The sequence below is a fragment of the Alosa alosa genome, chromosome 6 (genome assembly GCF_017589495.1).
Source record: "Alosa alosa isolate M-15738 ecotype Scorff River chromosome 6, AALO_Geno_1.1, whole genome shotgun sequence".
Lineage (NCBI taxonomy): Eukaryota > Metazoa > Chordata > Actinopteri > Clupeiformes > Clupeidae > Alosa > Alosa alosa.
In genome coordinates, this window is record NC_063194.1 from 16,277,442 (window position 1) to 16,303,619 (window position 26,178).

At 39.9% G+C, this 26,178-nt stretch overlaps 1 protein-coding gene across 1 annotated transcript in view; it reads right to left on the reverse strand.

Moving 5' to 3' along the window:
• Positions 1 to 410: 410 nt before the first annotated feature.
• Positions 411 to 26,178, reverse strand: part of wizb (WIZ zinc finger b) — a 50,560-nt gene continuing 24,792 nt past the window's right edge. Inside the window, exon 18 of the mRNA XM_048245006.1 lies at positions 411 to 429. Coding sequence (XP_048100963.1) covers positions 411 to 429 — 19 coding nt within the window. The remainder of the gene's footprint in view (positions 430 to 26,178) is intronic.

Genomic DNA, 26,178 nt, shown 5'->3' on the forward strand with positions numbered 1-26,178 from the left:
AGTACTGGGTGCCTGGCTTCCAGATTAGCGCCACTGATAAACTGGCCATGGTGGGAACACCCACATTTCACTCAGCACGGTCAGTGCAGGCCCCAAATATACGCCCGAGGTTCCAGCTCAGAAAAAAAAATCCCTTGACTGTTCCTTGGGGGACTGTTCTTTTAGACTGCATTTAATAAGGGGGCCCTTCATTGCTTCATTATGTCTTAATACTCCCATTGATTTTGTTCCATCCAAGAGGTTGTTCCTGCCATCTTTCCTCAGCCAACTGTACAGCATTCTTCATATGACTATTAAAAAAATCCCCTACAAATTTTGAAAAGTTGATCATTTTGGTGTGTCATACAATGTTCTAAGAATGTTATGAGGGAGTTATTTTCCCTGTTGAAATTTGACTAATAAAGCGGTGCTCACCTCATGAACGTGCACCTGTGTGCAAGGAGTCACACGTGTAACAGAGTTTTGTAGAGAATATGAGTGGGAAGTTCAAAGAGTAACCTCTTTTGCCAATGTGCGCTAAAGTAATCATGCCTGGTCTCAATTTCAAAACTCAAAATATCTCTGACATTTACAACTTTGTGCTCAAAAATCCGGAGGGCATTTAAGGGATTTGTCTTGTTTCCCAATTCAATATAAGATCTAAAAAAAATTTTGTTGTTGAAATCTTGAAGTCTTTTTTATGACTTTTTTCCACTTACACTTTTTAATAAGCCTTGAAGAATCAATAAAGTTCAATAGTTTTTATTCAGGATGCCTGAGACTGACGTCATGTCTTTTTGATTTTGTGTTGCATAGAGACATATACTTTTTTATGATGCCAATAATCTAACATTTTGTCCCTGCGCAAACAGATATAGAAAGACTCACAGCTGTGAGAAAAGACCTTGGACAACCCCTCACTTTATCTGCCATTGTGTGTGTCTGTAAGTGGAGGTCATTTTTGGATCTGGATAAAACTCTTAGACTGCTTAGCTCTGAAGCATTTCATTTTTTCCCCAAGGTGAAATGCTTCCAAGTTAGAAATATGGGAGATGATGAGGATAGAGGAAAGATGCAGAAATCAAACATCTAAATTGTGATGCAAAGAGGTCTAACCGGGCAGAACAGAAACGTAGGAATATTCAGACAGATATCTGTCAGTAGTGACTATTTATGAGTCTGCATGGAATGCAAACATTTTTGCTGTCCAGATATCCTTGTTACCGCATTCATAAATTACATGAAAACAGCAAAGGAAAACGGCAAGGCAAATCAAGTGTGTGGATAAAATGCTGTGCGTTCCAGCTCTTTAAGCACATCACTGCTGTGGAACGCATTGAACAGAGGCCCGTAAAGGGGCATTGGGGATCTGCAGAACGTCCATTGGTTTCAGGGGAAAGCAAAGCGGGGTTTGCGCTAGATACTAATCGTACTCTTTCATCAGATCTTGTCCTTTTCTGGGCAAAAGGATCCTCACGGCCCCACTGAACTAATGATCTCTGTCCTTGTCAAGATATGCATCCCCAGACAACACAGAACGGACACAGGTCATGTAAAAAACAATGTACACTAGACCAAATCTAAAAGCACAATCCCCCTAACATGCCTTTTGTCACAGCATGTGTACTGTAGTCCTGTGTCTGAATATGTCAAATAAACCTGAGCCTAATGGAAAGGGAGATGAAAAATAATTCCATTCATGGAGCCTATCCATTCATTTAGTTGATAGCCACCAGGCCTCAAAGCTTAACATAAGAATCCAATATTTCCAGTGAGGATAAATTCAGAGTGGTAAGGCCCAGAGTCCCATGGTTTCGTTTCTATGGTCACCACACAGTACAATCGATGCCCTCCCCACCCCCTTCCTCTCTAAGCCATTGGCGTTGAGAAAGTTAAATTAAGACTCTCTTCCATTGACAGTATGTCCAAAGAACACCGGGGACCTCAGGCATGGCACAGGGCAAGATAGAACAGTGTCTTCCATGTCCTGAGCCAGCTTTGGGAACCTGCACTCACCTTCCTCGTTTGAAACATCTGGAAAGAAGCCAGACTCCTCACGTCTCGGTATCTGGTTTGTTCTTTGGTTCTTTAGTTGGACATTCAGGTGACTGGCAGTGAATGTGGTACGGAATATCGTCTTTTTCATGCTTCTAGTACTCAGTACCCAATCAAAAAAAAAAAAGCACAAATACTTTGACAGCATGTGCCATCAGTGCAAACAGTTTGAGCTAGAGTGTGTTGATTTAGCTGACCAGACAGTTGGCTGCATCAGAGAGAAAGCACACTGGGATCCAGGATTCTATAAACAGCTAAAAAGTACAGGGGCCGAAGAGGGTGTTACAGACGGCCAGATCTTCATATCCCCCCTCTCTGGTGTTATTTTCAGCCCACACAGCTCAACCCTCAACTCTGACACCCACCCCGAGCACCAAAGGATGACATCTGCACAATGATACAATAAGTCATCCTCTCAAATGATTATAAATGGCTGATGATTGTTGAAACTTGCACCATTTGAGAAAGTGTTTGCTATATCTCTTCAAAAGTGTTGTTTGGGAATAAGTGTCTGAAACATCAGCTCTTCTCTGGACATTTTGACATTTTACGTAACCTCAGCAAGTATGTATACAGTCTGAAACTTTCCTACATTTTGAAAAGCTGCTTGTGTGTGTGTGTTTGCCTGTGTGTGTGTTTGTGTGTGTGTGTGTTTGTTTGTGTGTGTCTGTCTGTCTGTCTGTCCGTGTGTGTGTATGTGTGTTTGTGTGCCAGTTCTGTTCAAGACATATTTCCGCGTAATATCAGACTGTTTCAACAGCTCTGATGATGTGTTTTGTAACATCCCTAACACCCCTGATGTTGTGCTTGTGGGTACAGATAGAAAGGATGTGCTAGTCCTTGAAATCGGTTGTGTTTATGATCTGTATATGGACATAGACTTTTTTTTAAAAAATGCCTAAATACCAACCCCTCCTTGCAAAGATCAGTGACCTAGGCTGTGCATGTAAATTTGTGGCATTGATATTTGGCAGCCTGGGACATGTTCACAAACTGACTATTAGTGGACTAAGACTGACAGGGCTACCAAAAGGAAAGTCTAAACAGCTGGCAAAATTCTGCTCCATATTAGCTGTGATAGGTAGCCTTGCTGTGTGGTGTAAGGCGATAATTTATGTACCCTTGAATGTCAAAGCTGTGTCATCTCTGAGAATATTTGAATCCTTTCTGGAAGAAATTTGATTGGCGGATTCAAATAAAGAAATCAAATGTGTGTGTATGGGTGTGTGTGTGTGTTGGGTGTATGTCATATGTTTACCCACAGATGAAGAACAATAAATAAGATGAATGCTGCCGTGAATGAATAAACATAGAAGTAGGGAGAACTGCAGACATGGTGCTCTATGAACATGGACTTTCAAAAAATATGTCCACACTCTTTACAGCACAGGCCTCTATGAACATACCCATAGGGTCATGTAGACGGAGCAACTAATTTATGGTGTGTTGTATGTATGTCATTTGAATTACTCATCTCACACTCAAAGCTTCCACTCTATATTATAGTATTTTCCCTGCAGATATTTTGAATCGAAACCCCTAGAAACTCTTGTAAGCCAGAGCGACGTGGGGTGTAAACAATGAGTGTTGCTAAGCAAATTCAGTTAAAGTTCTGAATTGACTGCTGACAAGATGCTGGAGTATGTTACGTGTTTTCAGAGAAATTACATTCATCGTCTATTCATTCAATATAAGAGTGAAGTAAGACAAATAACATTAACTGGAATGGACAAATACTCGATAATAGAGGAGACTCCCTGTGTTGAGAATTCCTTCAAGGCTGACGTCTGATGGAAGTAGTTTCTCTGCTGGCATTGTTAAACATGGAGAACTGTGGTGTTGAAACACATGTTTGGCACAATGTCTCAGGCAACTGGCTCTGTCTGTACCTAAAGTTAGAGGAGAAAGAGGATTAAGTGCTTTTATTATCAAGAAATAGTCCACTACATACCCTGGTGGTCAATACTGAATGCAATAATGACCAGTACTATGAAAATGGTCACGATTAGGTAACACAAATTTGTCACTGGGTTTTCAAGCACACAGTAAATGAGAAAATAAGCCATTTTCCACAAAGGGCTTCATGGCAAAAAGCAAGCATAGAGAGGAAAGATAGCAGGTGAGCGTCTTTCGTTGTGTTTGACGAGGGAATACTAATATCCTGTGCTTCATCAATAATGTACGTCGGGGCTGATGACAGTGGTGATGAGCGCTGTAGTCAGCTGGGAGCATTATTGATACAATATTACTGAAGTCTAATGGGATTACATGAAAGAGTGAGGGTTGGTGCTCCTGCATATTGACTCCCTGTCATGACCAGGAAGAAAGCCAGCCTATAAATAAAAGATGGTGTGTGTGTGTGTGTGTGTGTGTCTATGTCTGTCCCAGACAGCAATTAAGAGGCGAGATCCGGACTTAGTGGAACACTACATGATCGGGAGGAGGAGAAGAACATGGAGGGGGACTAGTGGGCCAGGGGTTTCCCGGAACAGCCAGTGGAGGAGGGGACAGCTCCGCCAGGACCACAGCTCTGGGAACATCTGGGCATGACGGTCAGGGTCTAGCGTGTCAGACAGCTGCAGGCTCTGGCCTGTCCTGCGGTGGGAGTCCTGCGGGATACAGGAGCCCTGGAGCTATGCAGCTACGCAACCACTGCTCACATTCAGCAGCGGATTCTCCACTCAGACTATTTCATGTTGATTCAACTAAGCGCCGTCATTAGATGTTTCAGCCTGAATTCATTCCATGCTACAGTCAAATCAGTTCCATCTGGACATTATCCCGGGAGAGGTGATTCTTTGGACACGCTCCACGTGCTGAGGGCACCACAGGGTACTGATGTAGCATTACAGTGTTTACGGCCAATATAAACCTACACCTTGTCAGCCGCCTCTCTCATATGAAATTAATTCAACTGCGGCAATAAAAACAGCCCATCAACAAATCAGTGGTGCGCCTCACTCTGTCAGGATGCTGAAAAGCCCATGATGAGCCGCTGAAGGTCAGAAGAGGAATCAGTCCTGACTAATCAATCAAAGGAGAGACTCAGTGTCCTGCGGCTCACACTTCCTCTCACTCTCATTCACTGGTATCAGGTTCCATGCTTCTTTAAAGAATTGGAAATTTTTTTTTTTTTTTTGTGTGGTTTAAATTCTATACTGATTCAGAGAAAATCTGAAAAGAATTCTCTGGGATTTAAATAAAATCTGGTGAGTGAAGAATTACAGAAAATGTCTGTGGAGATAGGAGATATTTATTCAATACGAAAGCTGACATTCCTTCCACATGTTTAGAGGTTGTGTACTGTGGAATATAGTTCAGTGTGTCAGCTGCATTCAAGCAGAACAACTGCACTGTGATAATTTGTGTTGTTGTATCATGACATCACTTGGACCATAAAAGATCTTTCCTTTCGTTGTTTTCTCTCAGAGATAAGTGGAAAAGGCATACAACAATCACTGACAATATCTCTCTTATCTGTGTCCTGTACTGGATGAATGGGCTAAAACACACATACTAAGTGAAATATGCAACATAAAACATTCCCTTTGTGGTTCCAACATGACATGGGCTATGTCCACACTGCCTTGGCACAGAACAACCGCTACAGGACATGATTGAGCCCTTGTTTCACTTTTCCAGAGCAGCGTGGCCCCATCTGCAGAAAACCATTATCAGAGGAAGAGAGAGGGAGAAAAAGAGAGGGAGCCCTTTATTTGCCCACCAAGAAGCCAAACTATGAATCACGTTTACGAGAAAAAGCCATCTGAACTCCATCTGCCGAACCTTTTGGAACAAGTGACAATTACAGTCCCATAAAGACTTGTCTTAGACACTAATGCACCCTGCTAATGTTCCACTAAATCTGATGCGGCTGCACACTCCTATTTTTTTTCAAAGTGAATGTTGCACACCAGCACCAGGTGGGGACAATTTATCAGTGAAAGTGTGAAAATAAATACATGTAATCATCAGATAGCTTTTCACCCTAAAAATAAAATTTTTATCAAGTAAACAAATGAAATTGAGCACACATATCTCTTTATTGTTGTTTAGTTTCGCCATTATGATGTTAAGCTAAGAGAAGAGAGAGAGAGAGAGAGAGAGAGAGAGATGCTCTTGCAAGGTCGGATTTATTTGGATGTTGGCATCTCTTGTCTAAACAGACGATTTCTTTGTGAAAGGAAAAAATACACTGTTTTCCCTGCAGTATTTTTGTGTAAACAAATTGTGGTGTTTTCGACGCAAGTCCCAGCCTCAGCATGTGGCCAACATAAACACAGCTCCTTGTGCCAGACAGAGAGGGAGGGAGGGACAGAGAGAGACAGAGAGAGAGAGAGAGAGGGACAGAGAGAGGCAGAGGGAGAGAGAGAGCGAGAGAGAGGGAGAGAGTGAGAACCGCAGAGAGTTTTTGAGACAAAACGAGAGAGGGGGTGACTGGAGGTTTAGACAGACTAATTGAATCTGTTTCATCTCATCTGAGTGCTCTTTTGGGGGGTGAAAGTTGATCTGCAGACGCTGGAGTGGTCCTGTCATGACCCAGCCCCACACTAAGTTCGGCTCTGGCCCAGTTATTTCGTAGCAGGGCCAGGTGTTATTTGGAGTTGACTGCTATGGAGGTGCTGTCTGCAGGCCATCCCTACAATTGGACCTGGCTTTTCATTGCTCAGTTGAATTATATATTTTCATGGCTTGTTTCTTGCAGACATAATAGACGAAAATGGGGGACACAGATTCTGAGAGGAGGCCAGTATATGGATTTAAGATTTTTAAGATAAAACATTTAGGTAAAGACCAGAAGAAGTGAATAAAAAAGAGGTTAATGGGAATCCTTCATATGAGAAATGTGTATGAAAAGATACACATCATCTTTGATGTCGGTTCTGCGCTGTGCTCCTCTGGATTCAAGATTGATCAAGTTACCATCAACACCATGTGATCAGAGGAATATTATGTTGCTTGCATTCAAGACACAGAAATGGACGTGGAATGAAATGAACATGGATAAGACTTTCGTGTGCTGGGTTGTGGGTCCTGTGCCACTGGAGGACATTGATTGGGAGTCATGGATATCCTGTAAGCCTCAAATGTAACCCATTAGAGATTTCACATGTGAAAGAGTATTGGTGGTTGTGAAAGAGTGAAAGGCATCTCATTTATACATTCCTAAAGTTATGAGTGGAAAAGGGGGCCCATCTTAATGGTGCTCCACTACAAACAGGATTGTGGAAATGAATGATTCCAACCTTTTCAAGCAGTTAAACATGCCTGTCCACACCGTCCACATCTGGAAAACATACCAGTCTTCAGAGAAGACTAAGGTCAACTACTCCACTGACTGTGAACATCATTAATTTAAAGACAATTATAGTGATTAACAGAACAGAAGCATTGTAACAGAAGCATTGTTGGTGTAGCAAAGTTCAGTTCTTGGGAACAATGGGAAGACATCTGGTGTTCTGCAAGAAAAAGGTTTAAAATACCTTCTATTCCCTGCGACTATTTTCTGCGCTGGGCCCCCCGAAATCCAAAAAATGCAGTTTTTCCAGAATAATTACCTGACCGTGGCACCGAGGATGACAAAAATGTTATGGTATTTTGGTCTCAAGGGCCCACATCAACCTAGCCCATAAAAATGCAATATTATACTGCTTTAATCACCCCTATCTTCTGTTCAGATGTTCTGAAATTCACCAAATTTCATGATTAACCTGACATCCTCTGGGGATATGCCAAGTTTCGTGGAATTTCATCCATTGTAGGCATACAATAAATTAATTTGTGTGTACATTTAGTGACTGTACACCCATCGGCCTGTAGATGGTGGTGTTGAGCGAAGGGTTGCTGGTAGAGGATAATGAGGAGAGGAGCTACAAGGCAGGACTGTCTCACACACACTCTCACACACACACACATGCAGGCATACACATACATGCATGCACACACACCCACACGCGCAGACACACACGCATGCACACACGCATGCACACACAGACACACACGCACACATACAGGCACTAATTAAGAAACATAAGAACCACCTATTTGCACCAAGCGCCAAAACTACCCCAAATGTGGACTGGATAAACCCCTTAGGGTTATATCTTGGCGATCTAAAATGCATGGTCACTGGCAAAGAGCTTAGGGGTTTGTCCAGTTCACAATGGGGGTGGTTTTGTTATCAAACGTTATCAAACGTCGGACGCCTGGTGCAAAAAGGCGGTTCTTATGTTTCTTAATCAGTCATGGGTGTGTTTTGGGCTTAACATCCTTTAAACCAATGAAAATGACATCTGTCATTCCCTTTAACAGTAAGCAGCGCAACTTCAAACAGTGCATCAGTATTTTGATAGTCAGCGGCGCATTTGAAGGAATCTGCTTGCATGCGAGACTGTAGGGAACAGGTATTCCACTAAACCATGCTTTACTAAAACCTAGCAGAGTATAGCCTACACACATCTGCACTCGTCTATTATTTGAACTCATAGGCAAAGTGAAACTAACTTCACCGTGGTGTCATAGTCAACGACAAAAAAGTTATACACAGTTAATTGGCTGACTATGGGTTACCATCGAAAACAGCAACAGTTACCCCAATAATTTATTCAACAATGATTGAATAAAAAACCTAACAACATTTATCCTGCAGGAGTTGCTGCTTACATCTCTTGACAATATGTCTTTAGCTGTGCTTCATATGCACCTTTGGCTATAGACCAGGTTTTTCTTGATCAATGGTATAATGCATTTTAGATGGTGTAAAATAGCGATTTTTAGATAACGCGCCAGACCACACCTTAGGTTGTTAATTGCCACACCCCTGAGAGCATTGTTCAATCAAAAGAGATGAATGGCAAAAAATTAGAGTGTAAGACAAGAATACGCTTTGTGTCATGATGAGAATATGCTTTGTGCTGGGTCAAAATAGGGCCCTAAATGTATTTAAGCTATTCGTCAGTGACCATGTGTTTTAGATCGCCAAGATAAGGCCCGAGAAGTCTTACATGGATGAATTCATGATAATTCATGTACAATAACCCTGAATTGAATTCCATGAAAAGTGGGTTCTACATTTTTGGCAGAAGAGAAATTATCATTATCATGCTTAATAAATCATAATTCATAAAGGTGTACCAACCGTACCTAATGTGTAAGTTAATGTGTTGTTGATGCATGAGGTCACAAAGTAGAGACTATATCTCATGTTAATTCCTGATGATTCTTGAGATATTAAGGAATGAAGTAATGCATAAATAGTGAATTTCTTCATGCATGAATTAATAAAAATCCATGTACTTTTACTGTAAAGTATACCCTGCATTCTAATAACCTGACTCTCGCCAGATAGATTTCGTTCAGCCTGCATTCTAATGCTCTCAACATAGAAATGATCATGTGAAATGAACACCATTTGTTTACATTGCAAAGGCCACCGTAAGTAATAGCTAATAATAGTAATCTTTGGAGTTCCAAGAGAAATGGATTAAAAGTAAATACTGTATGTGGTCATCATGAATATTTACACTGAAGCATGTCAGCTGAAGAAGGAGTAAACAGGAAACAGAAAGTGACGTAAAGAGTAACAGAGACAACTTGGGGTTTGTGTTCCCGTCAACTGTTTTATCTGGAGTCCTTCCAGGATTTAGAGATTTTGCAATGTCCAAGAAATGTGAGAAAGCAGCAGAAAGGTGAGATCTGTTCTCTCCAAGACAGCACATTTTTTCTCTTTTCATGTCATTAGCAGATTTTACTTGGAGAGAATTGGAACTTCTTATGTGGTAAAAATGTTGTGGGCATACAGCATAGCCACACAAACAGTAAGTATATTTACACTTTATTACACACAGTTCAATAACATATTTATGGCCTTTTGCAGTGTACAAAAAAATATATCCTCAGCAACCTATCTTTAAAAGTATGCAAAGTCTTGCAGTACACAAATACCTGCAGATCTTTACTTGTCTTTACTAGTCTCCCAACCTTGACCTATATATTATTTATAACGTCTTCATAAGGGAATAAACAAGCATTTCCCCCCATACATGAGCTGGTGCTACCCTGCTGTTTATTCAGCATGGGGTGAGGAGATATCCGTAACAGACTAACAAGTCTAACAAGTCTAACAAGCATTTCCCTCCATACATCAGCTGGTGCTAGTCTGCTGTTTATTCAGCATGGGGTGAGGAGATATCTATTGTTTGCTCCTTAGACTCCAGGCACGAGCAAGGAAGAGAAAAAGATCAAAGTCTTCTTGCCTCATACCAAGAATAAGGCTTGCTGTGTGAAAACCGTGTGAATGCTCTCTCCAAAACAGCCTCCAACAACCTTTTGGGAGTATCCTGCAGAATAAAATATGACTGGCCAGAGACTTCTACATGGGTGAGCATAGGCTCATGTTGAGTCTTAGGAATCTGGGGAATTTGCCTATTTTCACCTGCCATGTAAGGTATGCTTCAGTCAGTCAACTTTGGGCACTTTGGTTTCATTTAATCCTTGGTAAGGAATTCTGCAACTTGATTAGACTTTTTTTTTCTTTTTTTTTAAACTACATTATAAAATCTGATTATTTAGAATGTCAAATGGTTTAGTTGTAATATACCTATAGTGCCAGTGTGACAGTTTAGCAACTTTTTGACCACATCTGAGATACCAAAAGAGATACTATGAATTGTATGGTTGGATGGTTTTCAGTTATCTATGGAAGAAGAGGTATTCATCAGCTGCATTTTTTTTACAACATTGTTGATCAATTCAACAGTTAAACTATTTTGTAACATGCATGAATTAGACATAATCAATTGAAGCCAATCAATACTCATGCATTATTTTAATTTGAGCCACTATTGTATTTTAACTAACAGGTGCTAACCCTCAGACAATAGATCTGTGGTTGATTAGCCATCCTTCTGGAGAAAATACTGCCTGTCCATGAAGCCAATATATCAGTGCAGATGCTTCTGGTCTGGAGGACTCAGAGAGAGAGGGAGAGTGCACATTAAACAGAGAGAGTGAATGTCACCCTGGGGTGTGTCCCAGCCCCAGCAGCGTGTATAAACCTCTTCACTTCTCTTCCTCCTCTGTGGAGTGCTAATGGCTATGGAAAATCTTCTGTAGATAAAAAACACATGTCTATGCAGTGAAACAGGTCGAAAGGTAATGGAGAGTCTGACCACTGCCCGTTCTGCTAATAATTATCACATTTCAAAATTTGGACAACGATTAGATGCTCATACTGTATATAGAGACTTTGGTGAAATGTTGCGTGCGAATGGCAGGATTAACAGGTCTGTGGTTTTGATCAGCAACAGACCTTTTCTAAAAACTTAAATGAGATAGGCCTGGGTCTGTGTGACACACAATATCATCATCAGAGCACATTTTATTTTACTTTTACAATAAAAGAAATAAAGGGACACTAATATAAATGACTTGTTTGTGACCAGACCGAGCTGGCATCAATTGTGCCTCACATTTAAGAATGACTCCATTTCAAGAACAGGATGATCAATATGAGAAAAGACTCTCATTTGTCAAAGCGATCTAAATCAATAAATGGTTCTCCAGGGCAATGATGGCATAGACAGAGATCAAAACAGAGGTTTCATATACCAGCATCTAGGTTGTACTATGACACACAGACCAGACAGGACTACTTCACAATGAACAGTGAAAGGTGTGGACAGTGATTATTGCACGACAGTGTTCCCCACTTTGTCCACTATAACTATGAGGGCAGTGTGAGTCACCTTTGTCTGGCCACAGTAAACACAGGTCACTTGTATAAGGAAACATGCCCGAATAATCACAAAATGTCTCTTCAGAATTGGGTGGAAGAAACTGTTGATCAACAGAAACATTATTTCTCCTGTTGCCAGGAAGAACATTTCAGAGTGAGCGATATACGTGCATATGTGCGTGCGTGCGTGCGTGTGGCAGGTGAAGGCATGACCTGGTGTGTGGAAATGAATAGAGTGCACCATTGAATCAGATAAGCAACAGGAAGACCAGAAAAAAAACTAGTTACTGTGTGGAACCAAATGACATTGAATATATATTTTAAAGAACTATTTGAATAAAATGTTAGAAATGTGGTTCTAATTGAATTCATGGCCATGCAAAGAACACAATATGAAACTCATTGCCTATATACAAGCAAGCCAAAGGGCATCATTAGACATGAAACATTTGTTTTTCACTGTCTGGCTAAATTCAGTGTTTTGTAATATATACTACGGTCAAATGCTGTCTTGAACAGCTGCCTTGTACATCTGTTTTTGATTGTTTAAAAAAAAAAAAAAAACTCAATGTTCTCCAAGAGACTCACAGTATTCTGCAGAAGGAATGATCCATTTTTTTCCTTCTGAGTATACAAGTGTCTATGTAAACATCAGAGAGGAAGCTGTTGAGCCAGAAGAGGACACTGGGGCGGAGGGGTTGAGATGGAGGGTAAGTGCTGGACAAAACAAACACGTGGATGCGGCGCAGTCATCAGCCACAGCCTCTGTCAGGGCCAGTGGGGAAGTCGGAGAGCCATCGGCCACAATACCTTCCCCTGTAGCCTGCTGTCGGAGGCCGATTGAGGTCATCTCCTCCACGGTGCACATTGTTTGTTTCAAAGGTCATTGTGAGTGTCCTTGCCGTCCACTCAGTTTGCATTAACCTCACCTGTAATTATCTCACATTTCAACAATGTAATTGCAACAGTGTTATAATGTAATATAACCTAAAATTTAAACAAATAAGATTTTAATTTGATTAATCAATCATCGCCTTCTATGTTAATTAAGAGCCTGGTAAACATACAGATTGTCATCATTACCAGTAAACACGATTACAGCTGGTTATAGTTAAGCCAATCAAAAGCAACTATAACAAGATTCTGTGATTTTCACAGCATCACTGCTGTTTTTGAGAAAAATGTGTACTGTATTTGTGAATACAGTATGTTGCTGTAGTTTCGCTATGAATTATGGTCAAAAATGGTCAAACTACAGTAATAAAAATTTGCTGCGAATCATAACACAGTAATAAATCTGACTCCTCCCTCACTTGTCAGCTTTTTGAAAATTTTGAAAAAACATGGCGGAAAATCAGTTGGGGTTTTCTGTTTTCTTTTTGCACATAAATACAAAGTTAAGCTCCCAGATAGCAAGGTGACATTGATATTATGTTGATTTTCCATCAAAATCATCATTTTGAAAAGATATTGAAAAGTCATGGATTTATGGTTTACTGGGAAATGTTGACGTGGTGATTGAAACGTGCACCGCGCGACGACGTTTGAACTGTCCGGGGGGAGATCATTTTTGAGCTACAGTTCAGTCAGTCAGACCAACGGTGTTCAGCACTCTGTCAAGTTCGCAGCTCCACCTTAATGGTAAGCAAGCATTTATTTATGTAACGTTAATGATTCATTGTGAAATTGTACTACATTAAATTCGGGCATGTGTACAGTCTATGTACGTTGTACTGTCTAACTTACAAACTCATCCATGCTTGTTGGATCAACTAAGTAAGTAACGTTAGGCTAGCTATCATAGTTGCTGTTGCTGTGAAGGTGGCATTAAGTTTTATGTTTACGTTAACGTTTTGGCAGTCTCGTTTATATTAGGCCTACCTTAGTTCTCAGTAAGTTACAGTTTATTATATTCATATAATTTATATAAAACATTCGCTAGTAGTGCTAGGCCTAGTATGTTACTGTCACAATGTTAGGCTGAAGATGATGTGCTGCTGGTTAACGTTAACGTGGAGGTTTAGCTGCTACCAGCTAACTTATGTAACGTTAACTCATCGTAATCAGTACATATATCTATGTGTTGCTGCAAGCAAACATCATCAATGAGCTCACCCAGCTGGCTAACGTTAGCAGCTAAATATACCTTGCGAAACTGAGTTATGCTAACACCATCTTCAGCCTGGCATTTTGACAGTAAACTCAAAAAACATACAGTATATATATAAATGATTATTCTAAAGTTTCACTTGTAAGTAGCCTTCAGTTTCAGTTGAAAATTGTTATCTAACACTGTTTATCTTTTTTTCTTCTATGTCTGCTAGGTGCTGCTTCACTCTGCTACTGGTGGTGGATCAGGCTGACTGCAACCGTTGGTCTAACGTTAGGATGCAGCACACGAGAATTTCTAAACGGAAAAAAGTGAATAAATGTACTTGCTTTTTAAACTGATAACAAGTTGTCAATGGTTATTTATGCAAGTTTGTGTAGCCTAAACCATACCTAGGCCTAGTGAAATTTATCCTGGCTGTAGATAAAGCAGGATATGAATTTCCCAAAATTACTGTATATAATATTACAGCACTGGTATTACTACTGTACTAAGTTACAGTATGATCCATAAGTACTGTGATTAAAAATACGGTAGACAATTCAATACTGTATACATTACAGCACTGGTAGTACTACTGTAGTTTGCATTTACAGTATCAGGCATAGGTACTGTGATTTCATATACAGTAGGTGTACTGTAGAGTGAAATACAGCAACTTGCTGGTTATTTGCTGCCAGCAAGTTGCTGTAAATTTTACGTTAAACTTTTTACAGTGAAGGTTTATTTAAAGTCTAGACGGTGAGTAACACTGACATCTCGGAGTGCATTGATATCCACCAGGTCAGATGTGCTCTTTACTCAGTTCACCCGTCAACCTCTGCATGCAGACCGTCTGAGGCCTAACTAGATGTACCGCATAGCGGTACAAAATATGACCGCCGCTCAGTCCTGTACATCCGTTCCGCGAAAATAAATCACACTTCAATTTGTCTCCATATTTTACTCCATCCCCCACTCTTGAAACTTTTGTGTATGCTTGTTTGGCATGCCTGAGTGTGTGTTAAGCGGCTGCACAGAAAGTACCCTACTGGTGCTGAAAAGGTGAATAGATTTGTAGAATAGCCAAAGAAGATGTAGAATTGTTATAAAACCTTTAAAATCTCTAAACAATCACAAGTAGGGCAGTTCATCACAGTTCATCCATTGCAACTGGATTGATGAAAGGTCACTTACACCTGTAGGCTACATTGTATTTGGGAAAAGCAAAAGGTATCAGCATAATGTTATTTATTTATTTATTTTTATGTATTTATAAACAAAAACATCTCTGTCAGTTCCATGCCGTTTTTAAACAGCTATCAAAAACAAAGGTCATTTTTGGATGGATGGATTTTTTGTGAATGTTTCTTCTTCTACATAAGATTTTAGTCATCTTTAGTTCATGTAATACTTTATTGTCAATGCACAAATTAAGTAACAGTAGTCTGAAACGTTATTGTTAATGCACAAATTAAGTAACAGTAGCCTAGTCTGAAACGTAAATGCTGTTTTACATCTAACCAGTGGTGCAAATAACTGACATGTCCAAATGGGCCTTGATGAAATGCGTCGCTAGACTGTTCATACACATTTTAACGGGCCAAAGTTGAAGAGCTTTTGTCCGTTATTGTTAGTGCAAATATAGGCTGATTCATGTTCCCTTGCATTGTTTAACTGAGGTCCATGGCTAGTCTGGCTTTCATCAGACCAAGCTCAATCTTTTAAGAAATCAAAAATAAATAGCGGGCAGATCAGGCTGGTTCACCCAGCCTAGTCCATAGGCACCCGATATTGTTTGATTTTCCGATTGAGATATACACGCTCTGGCTATTCTAAATGCAAAAATGCATCAGGAGTTATGACAAAGCGGTAACTAACAAACTAGATCCTAATAGAAAGTTGTTAGCTTCCCTAAGCTACAGGTAGGATTATAAAGGTAGGCCTATTGACAACATAAATTGTCAATAGGCTATGCTAACGACACAAATAAAATCTCCTTTGAAACCAATGGCTTACGCCTTACAGTATCAAGCTGGACTTAAACTGTCATATCGTGGGCGAAAAGTTGTAATAACATTCACGCAGCTCCATGAGTCAAGGAAAGCCAATGAAGTAGCCACTTCTAAATGGGACCCACTACACAGTAGCTTAAGGTGTTTTGCTAAAGCAGCCATAATGAAATGAAGGTGTCATTGTTTGGATACTTCACACACACATGCTTTTTAATTTCACAGACTACAACTACCAAGCTGTAATCAAAGCACATCGATTCCCCTCTCACACCCCTGCACGACTTAAAACAAAATAAACAGGCGCCTCAGTCTCGCATGTATAGGCAAAACTGTATCAGACCCGGTGTAACGTTGGTAAATCTTCCATTGCACAGAATGATTTTGTAGCACGTGCAATAAATGACAGTCGAAGATACAAACAGTGCTGCTATACATTTGCTTGGTATAACCGCATTTATAGTTTTCTACAAATGCAATAAATCAAATGCCTCCATCACTCAACCAACGCTTAATGGTAACATTACCTAGGTCCTTATTGATATTACAAGATTAACGTGCCTGCAGTAAAACCAAGCATGTCCGATAAACATCCTCAGATTTATTTCGCTTCAAGAAGAAATGGGAATTACACTTCATGTGAACATCGCCCTATCCTTATTAGATGTTCGCTGCGGTAAATTACAGTCCTTGTAACAAGCGTCCATTGTTTTTTCCAACCCACTTTTAACTTCCAACAAAATTACGCCTCACTGCAACGATCATGCATCTAGTGGACAAACGACTACTTCAATACTGAAAATGCAGCCATGATGATGATGATGAATATTTATTTTGGCTTTCTTTTAATCCTACTGATTTTCATTTTTACCGGGGCAAATCACAAATGAGGGATTATGAGCCAGGTTGATGTGGGCCCTTGAGACCAACATACCATAAAAGATTCACAGAGAACTGTGTCTGCCCTACCCTCCTTTCGGGGTCCAGTCCAGCGGGGGCTGCAGATGAAAACGAAAAATGACGGTTCCATGCTATCCATGTGGGGTACATGCTCACCAAGTTTTGTGTACCCGGTCTTTCAGTGTCCCAGGAATCCTTGTTGGTGTATCGTCACTAAATGTACACATAAATTATTTTATTGTAAGGCCCCCATGAACGAAAGTACACAAAACTTGGCATGCATTCAGAGGGTGTCATAATGATCCTACACTTTTAATTTCGTGCAGTTTTGACCTTGTCAGCCAGAGATATTGAGATGAAAACACCTAATTTTTTGCTTTTTTAATTTTTAACTAGGTGGCGCTATACATGAAATAAGTGGTAATGGGATGGGTTGACATGCCCCTTAAGACCAACATACAAAAAAAGGTGGACCTCCTAGGCCCTGGTTCTCGAGATATTCACAGAAAACTGTCTCCGGCCACCTACAGGCCAGTTGATGTATAGTAACATAAATTAATTTATTGTGTGGCCCCCATGAACGGAATTCCACAAAACTTGGCGTGCATACAGAGGGTGTCATAATGATCCTACACTTCCAATTTCATTGCAGGTTTGACTATGTTAGGTCACAGATACCTTCAATTACACCACCTCATTTTTACTTTTTGTGTTTAACTAGGTGGCGCTATACATGAAATGAGTGGTTATGGAATGGGTTGACATGGCCCCTTGAAATCAACATACAAAAAATGGTCCTCTAAACCCTACGGTTTTCGAGATATTCACAGAGAACTGTGTCTGCCCTACCCTCCTTTCGGGGTCCAGTCCAGCGGGGGCTGCAGATCAAAACGAAAAATGACGGTTCCATGCTATCCATGTGGGGTTACATGTCCACCAAGTTTTGTGTACCCCGGTCTTTCAGTGTCCCAGGAATCCTTGTTGGTGTACGCCACTAAATGTACACATAAATTATTTTATTGTAAGGCCCCCATGAACGAAAGTACACAAAACTTGGCATGCATTCAGAGGGTGTCATAATGATCCTACACTTTTAATTTCGTGCAGTTTTGACCTTGTCAGCCAGAGATATTGAGATGAAAACACCTAATTTTTGCTTTTAATTTTTAACTAGGTGGCGCTATACATGAAATAAGTGGTAATGGGATGGGTTGACATGCCCCCTTAAGACCAACATACAAAAAAAAGGTGGACCTCCTAGGCCCTACGGTTCTCGAGATATTCACAGAAAACTGTCTCCGGCCACCTACAGGCCAGTTGATGTATAGTAACATAAATTAATTTATTGTGTGGCCCCCCATGAACGGAATTCCACAAAACTTGGCGTGCATACAGAGGGTGTCATAATGATCCTACACTTCCAATTTCGTGCAGGTTTGACTATGTTAGGTCACAGATACCTTCAATTACACCACCTCATTTTTACTTTTTTGTGTTTAACTAGGTGGCGCTATACATGAAATGAGTGGTTATGGAATGGGTTGACATGGCCCCTTGAAATCAACATACAAAAAAAAATGGTCCTCCTAAACCCTACGGTTTTCGAGATATTCACAGAAAACTGTGTCTGCCCTACCCACGAAAAACGATGGTTCCATGCTATCCATGTGGGGTTACATGTCCACCAAGTTTCGTGTACCCGGTCTTTCAGTGTCCGGGGAATCATTGACGGAAATTTGGGCATCGAAAAAAAAAAAAAAAAAAAAAAAAAAAAAGAAAAAAAAAATCTGACTAAACCTATATGACCGCCGCTTCGCTGCGCGGCGGTCATAATAATAGCCTAGGCCTATCTGATTAGTTCAAAATGTTGAACTACTTCCTAAAGATTGAACCAATGTGTTAAAGCAACACCAAAGAAGTTTCACTCTGTCGCACGCACACTATTTGTTAAATCCAGCACCGGCTTTGCAAATAACGATGTGCACAGACAAGGTAGAATATGTTGCACGATTTATGAAAGTACGATGTATTCCGACATCAGATGCAAGTCAAATTTGTAGTTTATTACGTCTCATTCCATCGAACTACACCCGCTACCCAATCTGGCAAACTTACATAGTGTGGTTATAGCCGACAGAGGGCCGCAAAGCGAATGCAGAAGTGCCGTTCACCCTGTTACAAGTTGATGAACCACTGCAACGATTTTGGAAACATTATCTTAAGGTAGCCTACGAAAAACTCTTTGGTGTTGCTTTAAATGCACCTCACTCATGGTAACATATATATATATAACTCATGGTAACATATATATATATATATATATATATATATATATATATATATATATATACAAATCTTTCTAATTTTATAAACTCTATATTTAACATAGTTTGCTTTAAGACATACATAATCATACAATTCAAATCTGAAAAATATTTATCCCCTACATGTTGAATAATGAGTAGTTTTGGTTTCATTTCAACCTCAGCACTTAATCAAATGGCAAAAAGTAGCCTAATTGTAAATGCATATATCATTTGGCAACATTGTTACATCAAATTATCAAAGATCCTCCAAGAATTCATTATTGTGACTGTTCACCTCAATGGCAACAATTTTGAAGACTTTTGATTAAAGCAAAGCATTCTGGGAAATTAAGGGTTCTTCCATCATGTTTCACAAATTGAAAGTGAAAATAAATCAAATTAAAATATTTGTTCTATGGATAGTACTTATGAATCCCGTCCCCCTCCCCCTAAACATGCTACAGTAGATCAATTTTCGGTATCATAAGGTTGTGTGGCATAGTCATGTCATACACCATGCTTGGACTCTCGGGAATCAATAAGTCACTTCCTATGGGGAGTTCTCGCAAAAGGGTTCTCGACTGTTGTAGAAAGAAATGGCTGATCTTTAATGTAATACTTATATTACCCATTATCAGCAACCATTCATCCAATGTTCCAAAGGCACATTCTGTTTACTAATCGAATATCATTTTAAAAGGCTATTATTTGAGAAAACATTGGTGAACCCTTTTGCAATTATGTAAGCACATAATGTAATCTGAAAACTGCTGCCCTGATTAAAAAAAAAAATGCAACACATCTCAGCTGGTATTCTGTCTATGGAGTGGAATGGAAATGTCTAAGTAATAATAATAATAATAATAAGCTTTATTTGTATAGCACCTTTCATACACAGAATGCAGCTCAAAGTGCTTTACATTTGGAGCATGTAATACAATAATAGTCAATCAGTCATTATCAATCACTTTCACTTTTCTTCATTGCTGTGGCCGTTTATGATCCAATCAGCAACATATCAGAAATATAGAAAATAACATGTAACACAGTTATTAGAGAAGAGTCAGTCATTCCCCTTTGTTGCTGTGGCCGTTTATGATCCAATCAGCAACATATTAGAAATACTATTATACTACTATGGATATGTAAAGCCTTTGCTGACAAATGCCTAGGCTAACAAATACTTAGGCCCCGTTGATGCGGACTCCAAGCAGTCAGCCTTAGCTTGTTCTTAGCATATGTCGCAATTATTTTACTTTGTACACAGACATTCAAGACTGGCAGCCTTAACCCTTTACCCCCCACAAGCACGCCATATGGCAACTGTGGCAAGGAAAAACTCCCATACTCATAGAACATAGAAACCTTGAGCAGAACCTGACTTAATAGGGTGAGCCCATCTGCTTCTGGCTGGCTGCGCCCTCCAATGGCAGCAGATGTAGAATAATCTGAAAAAGTAGTCTACAGGATAAGATGAGTTAACTAAAGGCTTTCTTATACAGGTATGTTTTCAGATCTTTTTAAAAAATATTTACTGAACTCGCCTGCTTGATGTACAGAGGCAGGGTGTTCCGTTTTGGGGCATAATGGATAAAAGCAGCTTCTCCACTTTGCTTGTGGAGCACTTTGGGTACAACCCCAATGTGTAAAATGTGAATAAAAACAGAATGTAATAATCTGCAAATCTCTTAAACTCATATTTAGTTGCAATAAGGAGACAAACAGCATATCAAATGTTGAAAATGACAAATTTGACTATTTCATGGAAAATATTATGTTAATTTTGAATTTGATACCAGCAACATGTTTCAAAATAAGTTGGGACGGGGGTAACAAAATGCTGGAAAAGTTGTGTAATGATAAAGAAAACAAAAGGAAGAATGTTTCAAAACTAATTAGGGAACTGGCAACACGATTGGGTATGAAAAAGAGCATCCCAGAGAGGCAGGGTCTCCTAGAAGTAAAGATGTAGGGGTATTCATCACTCTGTGTAAACCTGTGTGCACAAATGATGAAACAATGTCATTTTAATGCTTCTTAACATGAAATTGTGACGTATTTAGGAAGTTCATCATAATATTATGAAAACATTCAGAGAATCCAGAGAAATCTTTGCAAACAGGGGAAATAGCTGCAAAACAAATTGGATGGCCGAGGTCTTTTGGACCTCAGATGGCATTGCACCAGACCTGTCTCCAGACCTGTCATTGTATGGGCTCAGGAAAACCTCTGATAACCATTGTCTGTGCCCAGTTTGATACTCAATTCAAAAACTGCAGCCAAAATGTAACAGCTAAAATTGTATTGAGACATGATACAGAAAATACCACCCTCTTATCTGGGCCTGAGCTTGTTTAAAATGGACTGAGGTAACATGGAAAAAGATCCTGTGGTTAGTCCAATCAAAGTTTGCCATTCTTATTGGAAATCATGGACTCATCTGGGCTAAAGAGGAGAGGGCCTATCCAAGTATCCAACCTATCCAACTTGTTTTAGTGCTCAGTTCAAAACCCAACATCTATGACGGTGTGGAGGAGCATTAATGCCTACAGCATGGGCATCTTGCACATTTGGCAAAGCACAATCAATTCTGAATGATGTATACAGGTTTTGAGCAACATATACTGCCATCCAGGCAATGTCTTTTTCAGGGACGACCTTGAATATTTCAGGAAAACAATGCCAAAATGAATTCTGCACATATTTAAATAGTATTTCTCCATATGAGGAAGAGTCCAGGTGCTAATATGGCCTGTCTGCAGTCCAGATTTGTCAAATTAGGTGCGTAATGGAATGAAAAGCATGACTAAGAAAACCCCATACTGTTGAGCAACTGAAATCCTATATCGGGGAGTAATGGGACAACATTTCATTATCAAAACTATAGCAAATGGTTTCCTCAGTTCCTAAACATTTACAGATTGTGTTAAATGAAGAGGTGAAGCAGCACAGTGGTAAACATGCTCCCGTCCCAACTTTTTTTTTGAAACATGTTGCTGGCATCAAATACAAAATTAACATATACTTTCCATGAAATTTTCATTTTCAACATTTGATATGTTGTCTATGTCCTTTTTGTGCTAAATATAGGTTTACGAGACTTGTATATTATGACATTCTGTTTTTATTTGCATTTTACACAATGTCCCGACTTTTTCTGTTTTGGGGTTTTACTATTAAAAGATTAGGATTGGATGATCTAAGTTTCCTTTGTGGTTGATAAGATATTAAAAGCTCAGAGATATATGAAGGTGCTATGCCATTCAGAGCTTTGTAAGTAATTAACATAACCTTAAAATCAATTCTATAGGAAACAGGGAGCCAGTCAGTTCAGCCAACACAGGGGTGATGTGTTCTATCTTTTTGGTCTTAGTTAAACGTCTAGCTGCAGAGTTCTGTATGAGTGCCAATTTCTTTAGATGTTTTTTGGGAAGACCAGTGAAAAGTGCATTGCAGTAGTCTAACCTGTTAGTGATAAAGGCATGCATTAGTTTTTCTGCATCTTGTTGAGTTAAAAAGGGCCTCACTTTGGCAATGTTTCTCAGGTGGAAATAGGCTGTCTGAGTAACTTTTCTGATATGGGGCTTAAAACATAACTCTGCATCTAAGATGACACCGAGGCTTGTTACTTTTGGTTTGACCTGGTGCGCCCAGTTCAGATTACTAAGAACAATGTCTCGCTTTGGTTTTGGTCCAACCAAAAGTACCTCTGTTTTGTCATCATTTAGTTTCAAAAAAAGTTGCTCATCCACTGATTAATTGAGGTTAGGCATGTAGTGGGGGAGTAAAGGCCATCTGGGTTAGTTGGCTCCACAGAAATATAAAATTGGGTATCATCTGCGTAGCTGTGGAAGTTTACATTATGCTGTTACATTTTACTACCATATTTCTCTTAAGACTCAATCAGGACGATGCAAGATCAGGATCCAGGCTTTATTCTTTTCAATGAGGGGCCAGTGGCCCTCAAGGGAGAGAAGTACATGTTTGTTTCACCCCATCATGGATTACACCAGATTCTCAGTATTCTCTGACTTCTCTGACTATACAGAAACAGTCTACCATATTTAAAGTTACACACATAGAGAAGGAGTGACCTCTAGGTCCAACCCAGTTTGAATATGCAATAGAAAGGGAGGATGAGGATTAGGCCTTCATCAGGTCTGGTCAGCTTCTATTGTCTTTTAATTAAAACTACCCCCTTTCCTGGGAAGAACTTCAGAGGCTTGGACACATGCTGTTCTACAAACATTAACATTTCACACCTGGTGATAGGCAAAAGGCCATAGACAGGCAAAAGACAGGCTTTCATTGAATTCAAGGATAAACAAAGGATGCTTGCATACAGACCAAAGACACACACAGGGTACACATGGGTACAAAAATCACAGATGACCATAAGAAGTACGCAGTATGTACATTTACAGAAATGAGGCTGATTCACAACACTTTCACACACTGAAATAAAAGACATCAATTCCATGAGTGTTCTCAGGTGTGTGGGTGGGGCCAATTAGCTAATGGCATACCCCTCATTTACAAAGGTAAACCCACAGAAAAACAGAAAAACAAACAGGTATTGATGGTGGTCAGCAGTGGGCGTCATTCCACAGTCTCTACAGACATAAAAGAGTTTTTAGAGAACAAAAAACATGCATGCAATACACATTATACAACAATAGAGCATTTGTGTTTACAGGAAATGGCAATATTCCAACTCATCATTTAAACCTGGATATAAAGTAGCTTTTAATTTGAAAATCCAGTAGCTCTCTAATCGCTCGCTAATCATTTTTTTCTGATTATGTTTTTAATGTGATTTGCTTCAGTGCTAGACCTTGTGGAAAAGAAAACCTGAGAAGAAGTTAAGTTTTCAAGATCATGACTTAATACAAACATAGAAGTGGTTGTATCAAAATATCATGTATTAAACAGATAATGCAGAGATGGCTACTATGGTGTTGCTATGATAGACATTATGGTTGCATAATGAGTGATAGTGTAATTAAGTAGGCAGTTTAAAAGTTGAATGTAGGCCCTAGATAATTTAATAATTGTTGATAGACAGATTATTTAATGAATGTTGATAAACAGATAATTTAATGAATATTATAGACATATAGTTTAATGAATGATGATAGACATACTTTAATGAATGTTGATAGTTTAAAAGTAGATCTAAAAGATGAATGTAGATAGTTTAAAAGTTGTTGATAGTTAATAGTTTAATGGATGTTAATAGGCAGATATAATGGATGTTGATGGACAGAATGTTTAATGGACATTGATAGATAGTTTAATGGACGGATGGGTGAAGGGTTTGAAGAAGATGGAAGAGAGAATGTTGGATGGAAGGTGCCTTATATCCTTGGGTGCATGTGTAAATTTCCAGTCTAAGCGCTCGGAGCACACTCTGAAACTTTTTAACCATTCGTAATTTTGGAGCGTGGATGGAATTATCGTTCGTTTATTCAGAGCGTCACACTCTCGAGTGTCCAGAGCGTACTCTGTGACGTCACACAGTAGGTTGAGAGAGTGTTCTACTAACAAGAATACAAGGATACAAGGATACAAGGAAGTTTATTGTCACATGCATATAGTTACTGGAAGTAAGAAATGCAGTGAAATTATGTCTGGTGTCAGCCTATTTGTGCATTAATGGGGGTAAAGAGTGCAGTAGAAGAGGGGTTTAGTAGATTAAGTGGCAAGGGCTGCATAAAAAAAGGTGGGGAGGATTGGGATTGGGGGCACCAACAAGGAGCACCCAAGAGCAAAGGGGCAAGGAAAAACTCCCTTACCAAGGAAGAAACCTTGGGGCAGATCCACGGCTCAAGGGGCTAACCCAACTGCCAGGGGTCTTGGTGTGTGTGTTGGGGTGATGACAGGGGAGATGGGATAGTGTGCTGTGTATGTGGGGAGAGGGCAGTGTGCAATATGTGTGTTGGGGAAGCTTCCTCATGAGACAATGTGCTGTGTATTGGGGCAGTGTGCTGTAAGTATGTTGGGGATGTGTGTTGGAGAAGCTTCCCTGATGAAACAATGTGCTGTGTATGTAGGGGGCAGGGACTTACTATTGCAAGCAGAGTACTGTATGTATGATGTATGTGAGTGATGACAGTGAAGATGTGTGTGTGGGCGGGAGGGGAGTGGAGCAGTGACTGTGTGTGTGTGTGTGTAGTGTGTAGGTGGGGGCAGTGTGCTGTAAGTATGTAGAGGATGTGTGTTGGAGAAGATCCTGTAGACAATGTGCTGTGTATGTAGGGGGGGCAGTGTGCAGCAAGTATGTAGAGGAGGCTTACTGTAGCAAGCAGTGTGTTGTATGTATGAATGAATAGATTGTAACATTGTAGCTGGCTAGTGGTAGAACGTTTTCGAGTTGACATTACAAGCTGTTGCTTAAAAAGGTTATTTAGTAGGTTAAAATAATTGCTCACATAGTTTTTCCTGATCATCACTGTCAAGAAGTATAAGTATATATACTTTTTTGATCCCGTGAGGGAAATTTGGTCTCTGCTTTTAACCCAATCGGTGAATTAGTGAAACACAAACAGCACACAGTGAGGTGAAGCACACACTAATCCCAGCGCAGTGAGCTGCCTGCTTCAACGGCGGCGCTCGGGGAGCAGTGAGGGGTTAGGTGCCTTGCTCAAGGGCACTTCAGCCGCGGCCCACTGGTCAGGGCTCAAACCGGCAACCCTCCGGTTACAAGTCCAGAGTGCTAACCAGTGGGCCACGGCTGCCCAAGCTCTTGCATTAGTGGAAATGAGTTCTGAATGATACACAAACCCTGTTTCACAAGCGCTGTAGTGGCATCCATATTGTAAACCGTACTGTCTGTAACCCCAAATAACCGTTTGTAAATTCACGGGGAGTTTGAACTCGTCTTTTTCAAACTTCTGAGTGTTATTCTATTTTCAGAGTGTCAGATTGAATTTACAAATGCACCCCTTGATAAATCAGTTTAATTGGCCCTTTATGATGTCATAATGCAAATGCAAAGTCTATGGTGAAAAAATAAGCTTGATTTTTGATAATATCTCAAAAAGTGTGAAGTTTAGAAAAATGAAAAATACATTGCTCAAGTGTCCTTTTTATGGAAACCCG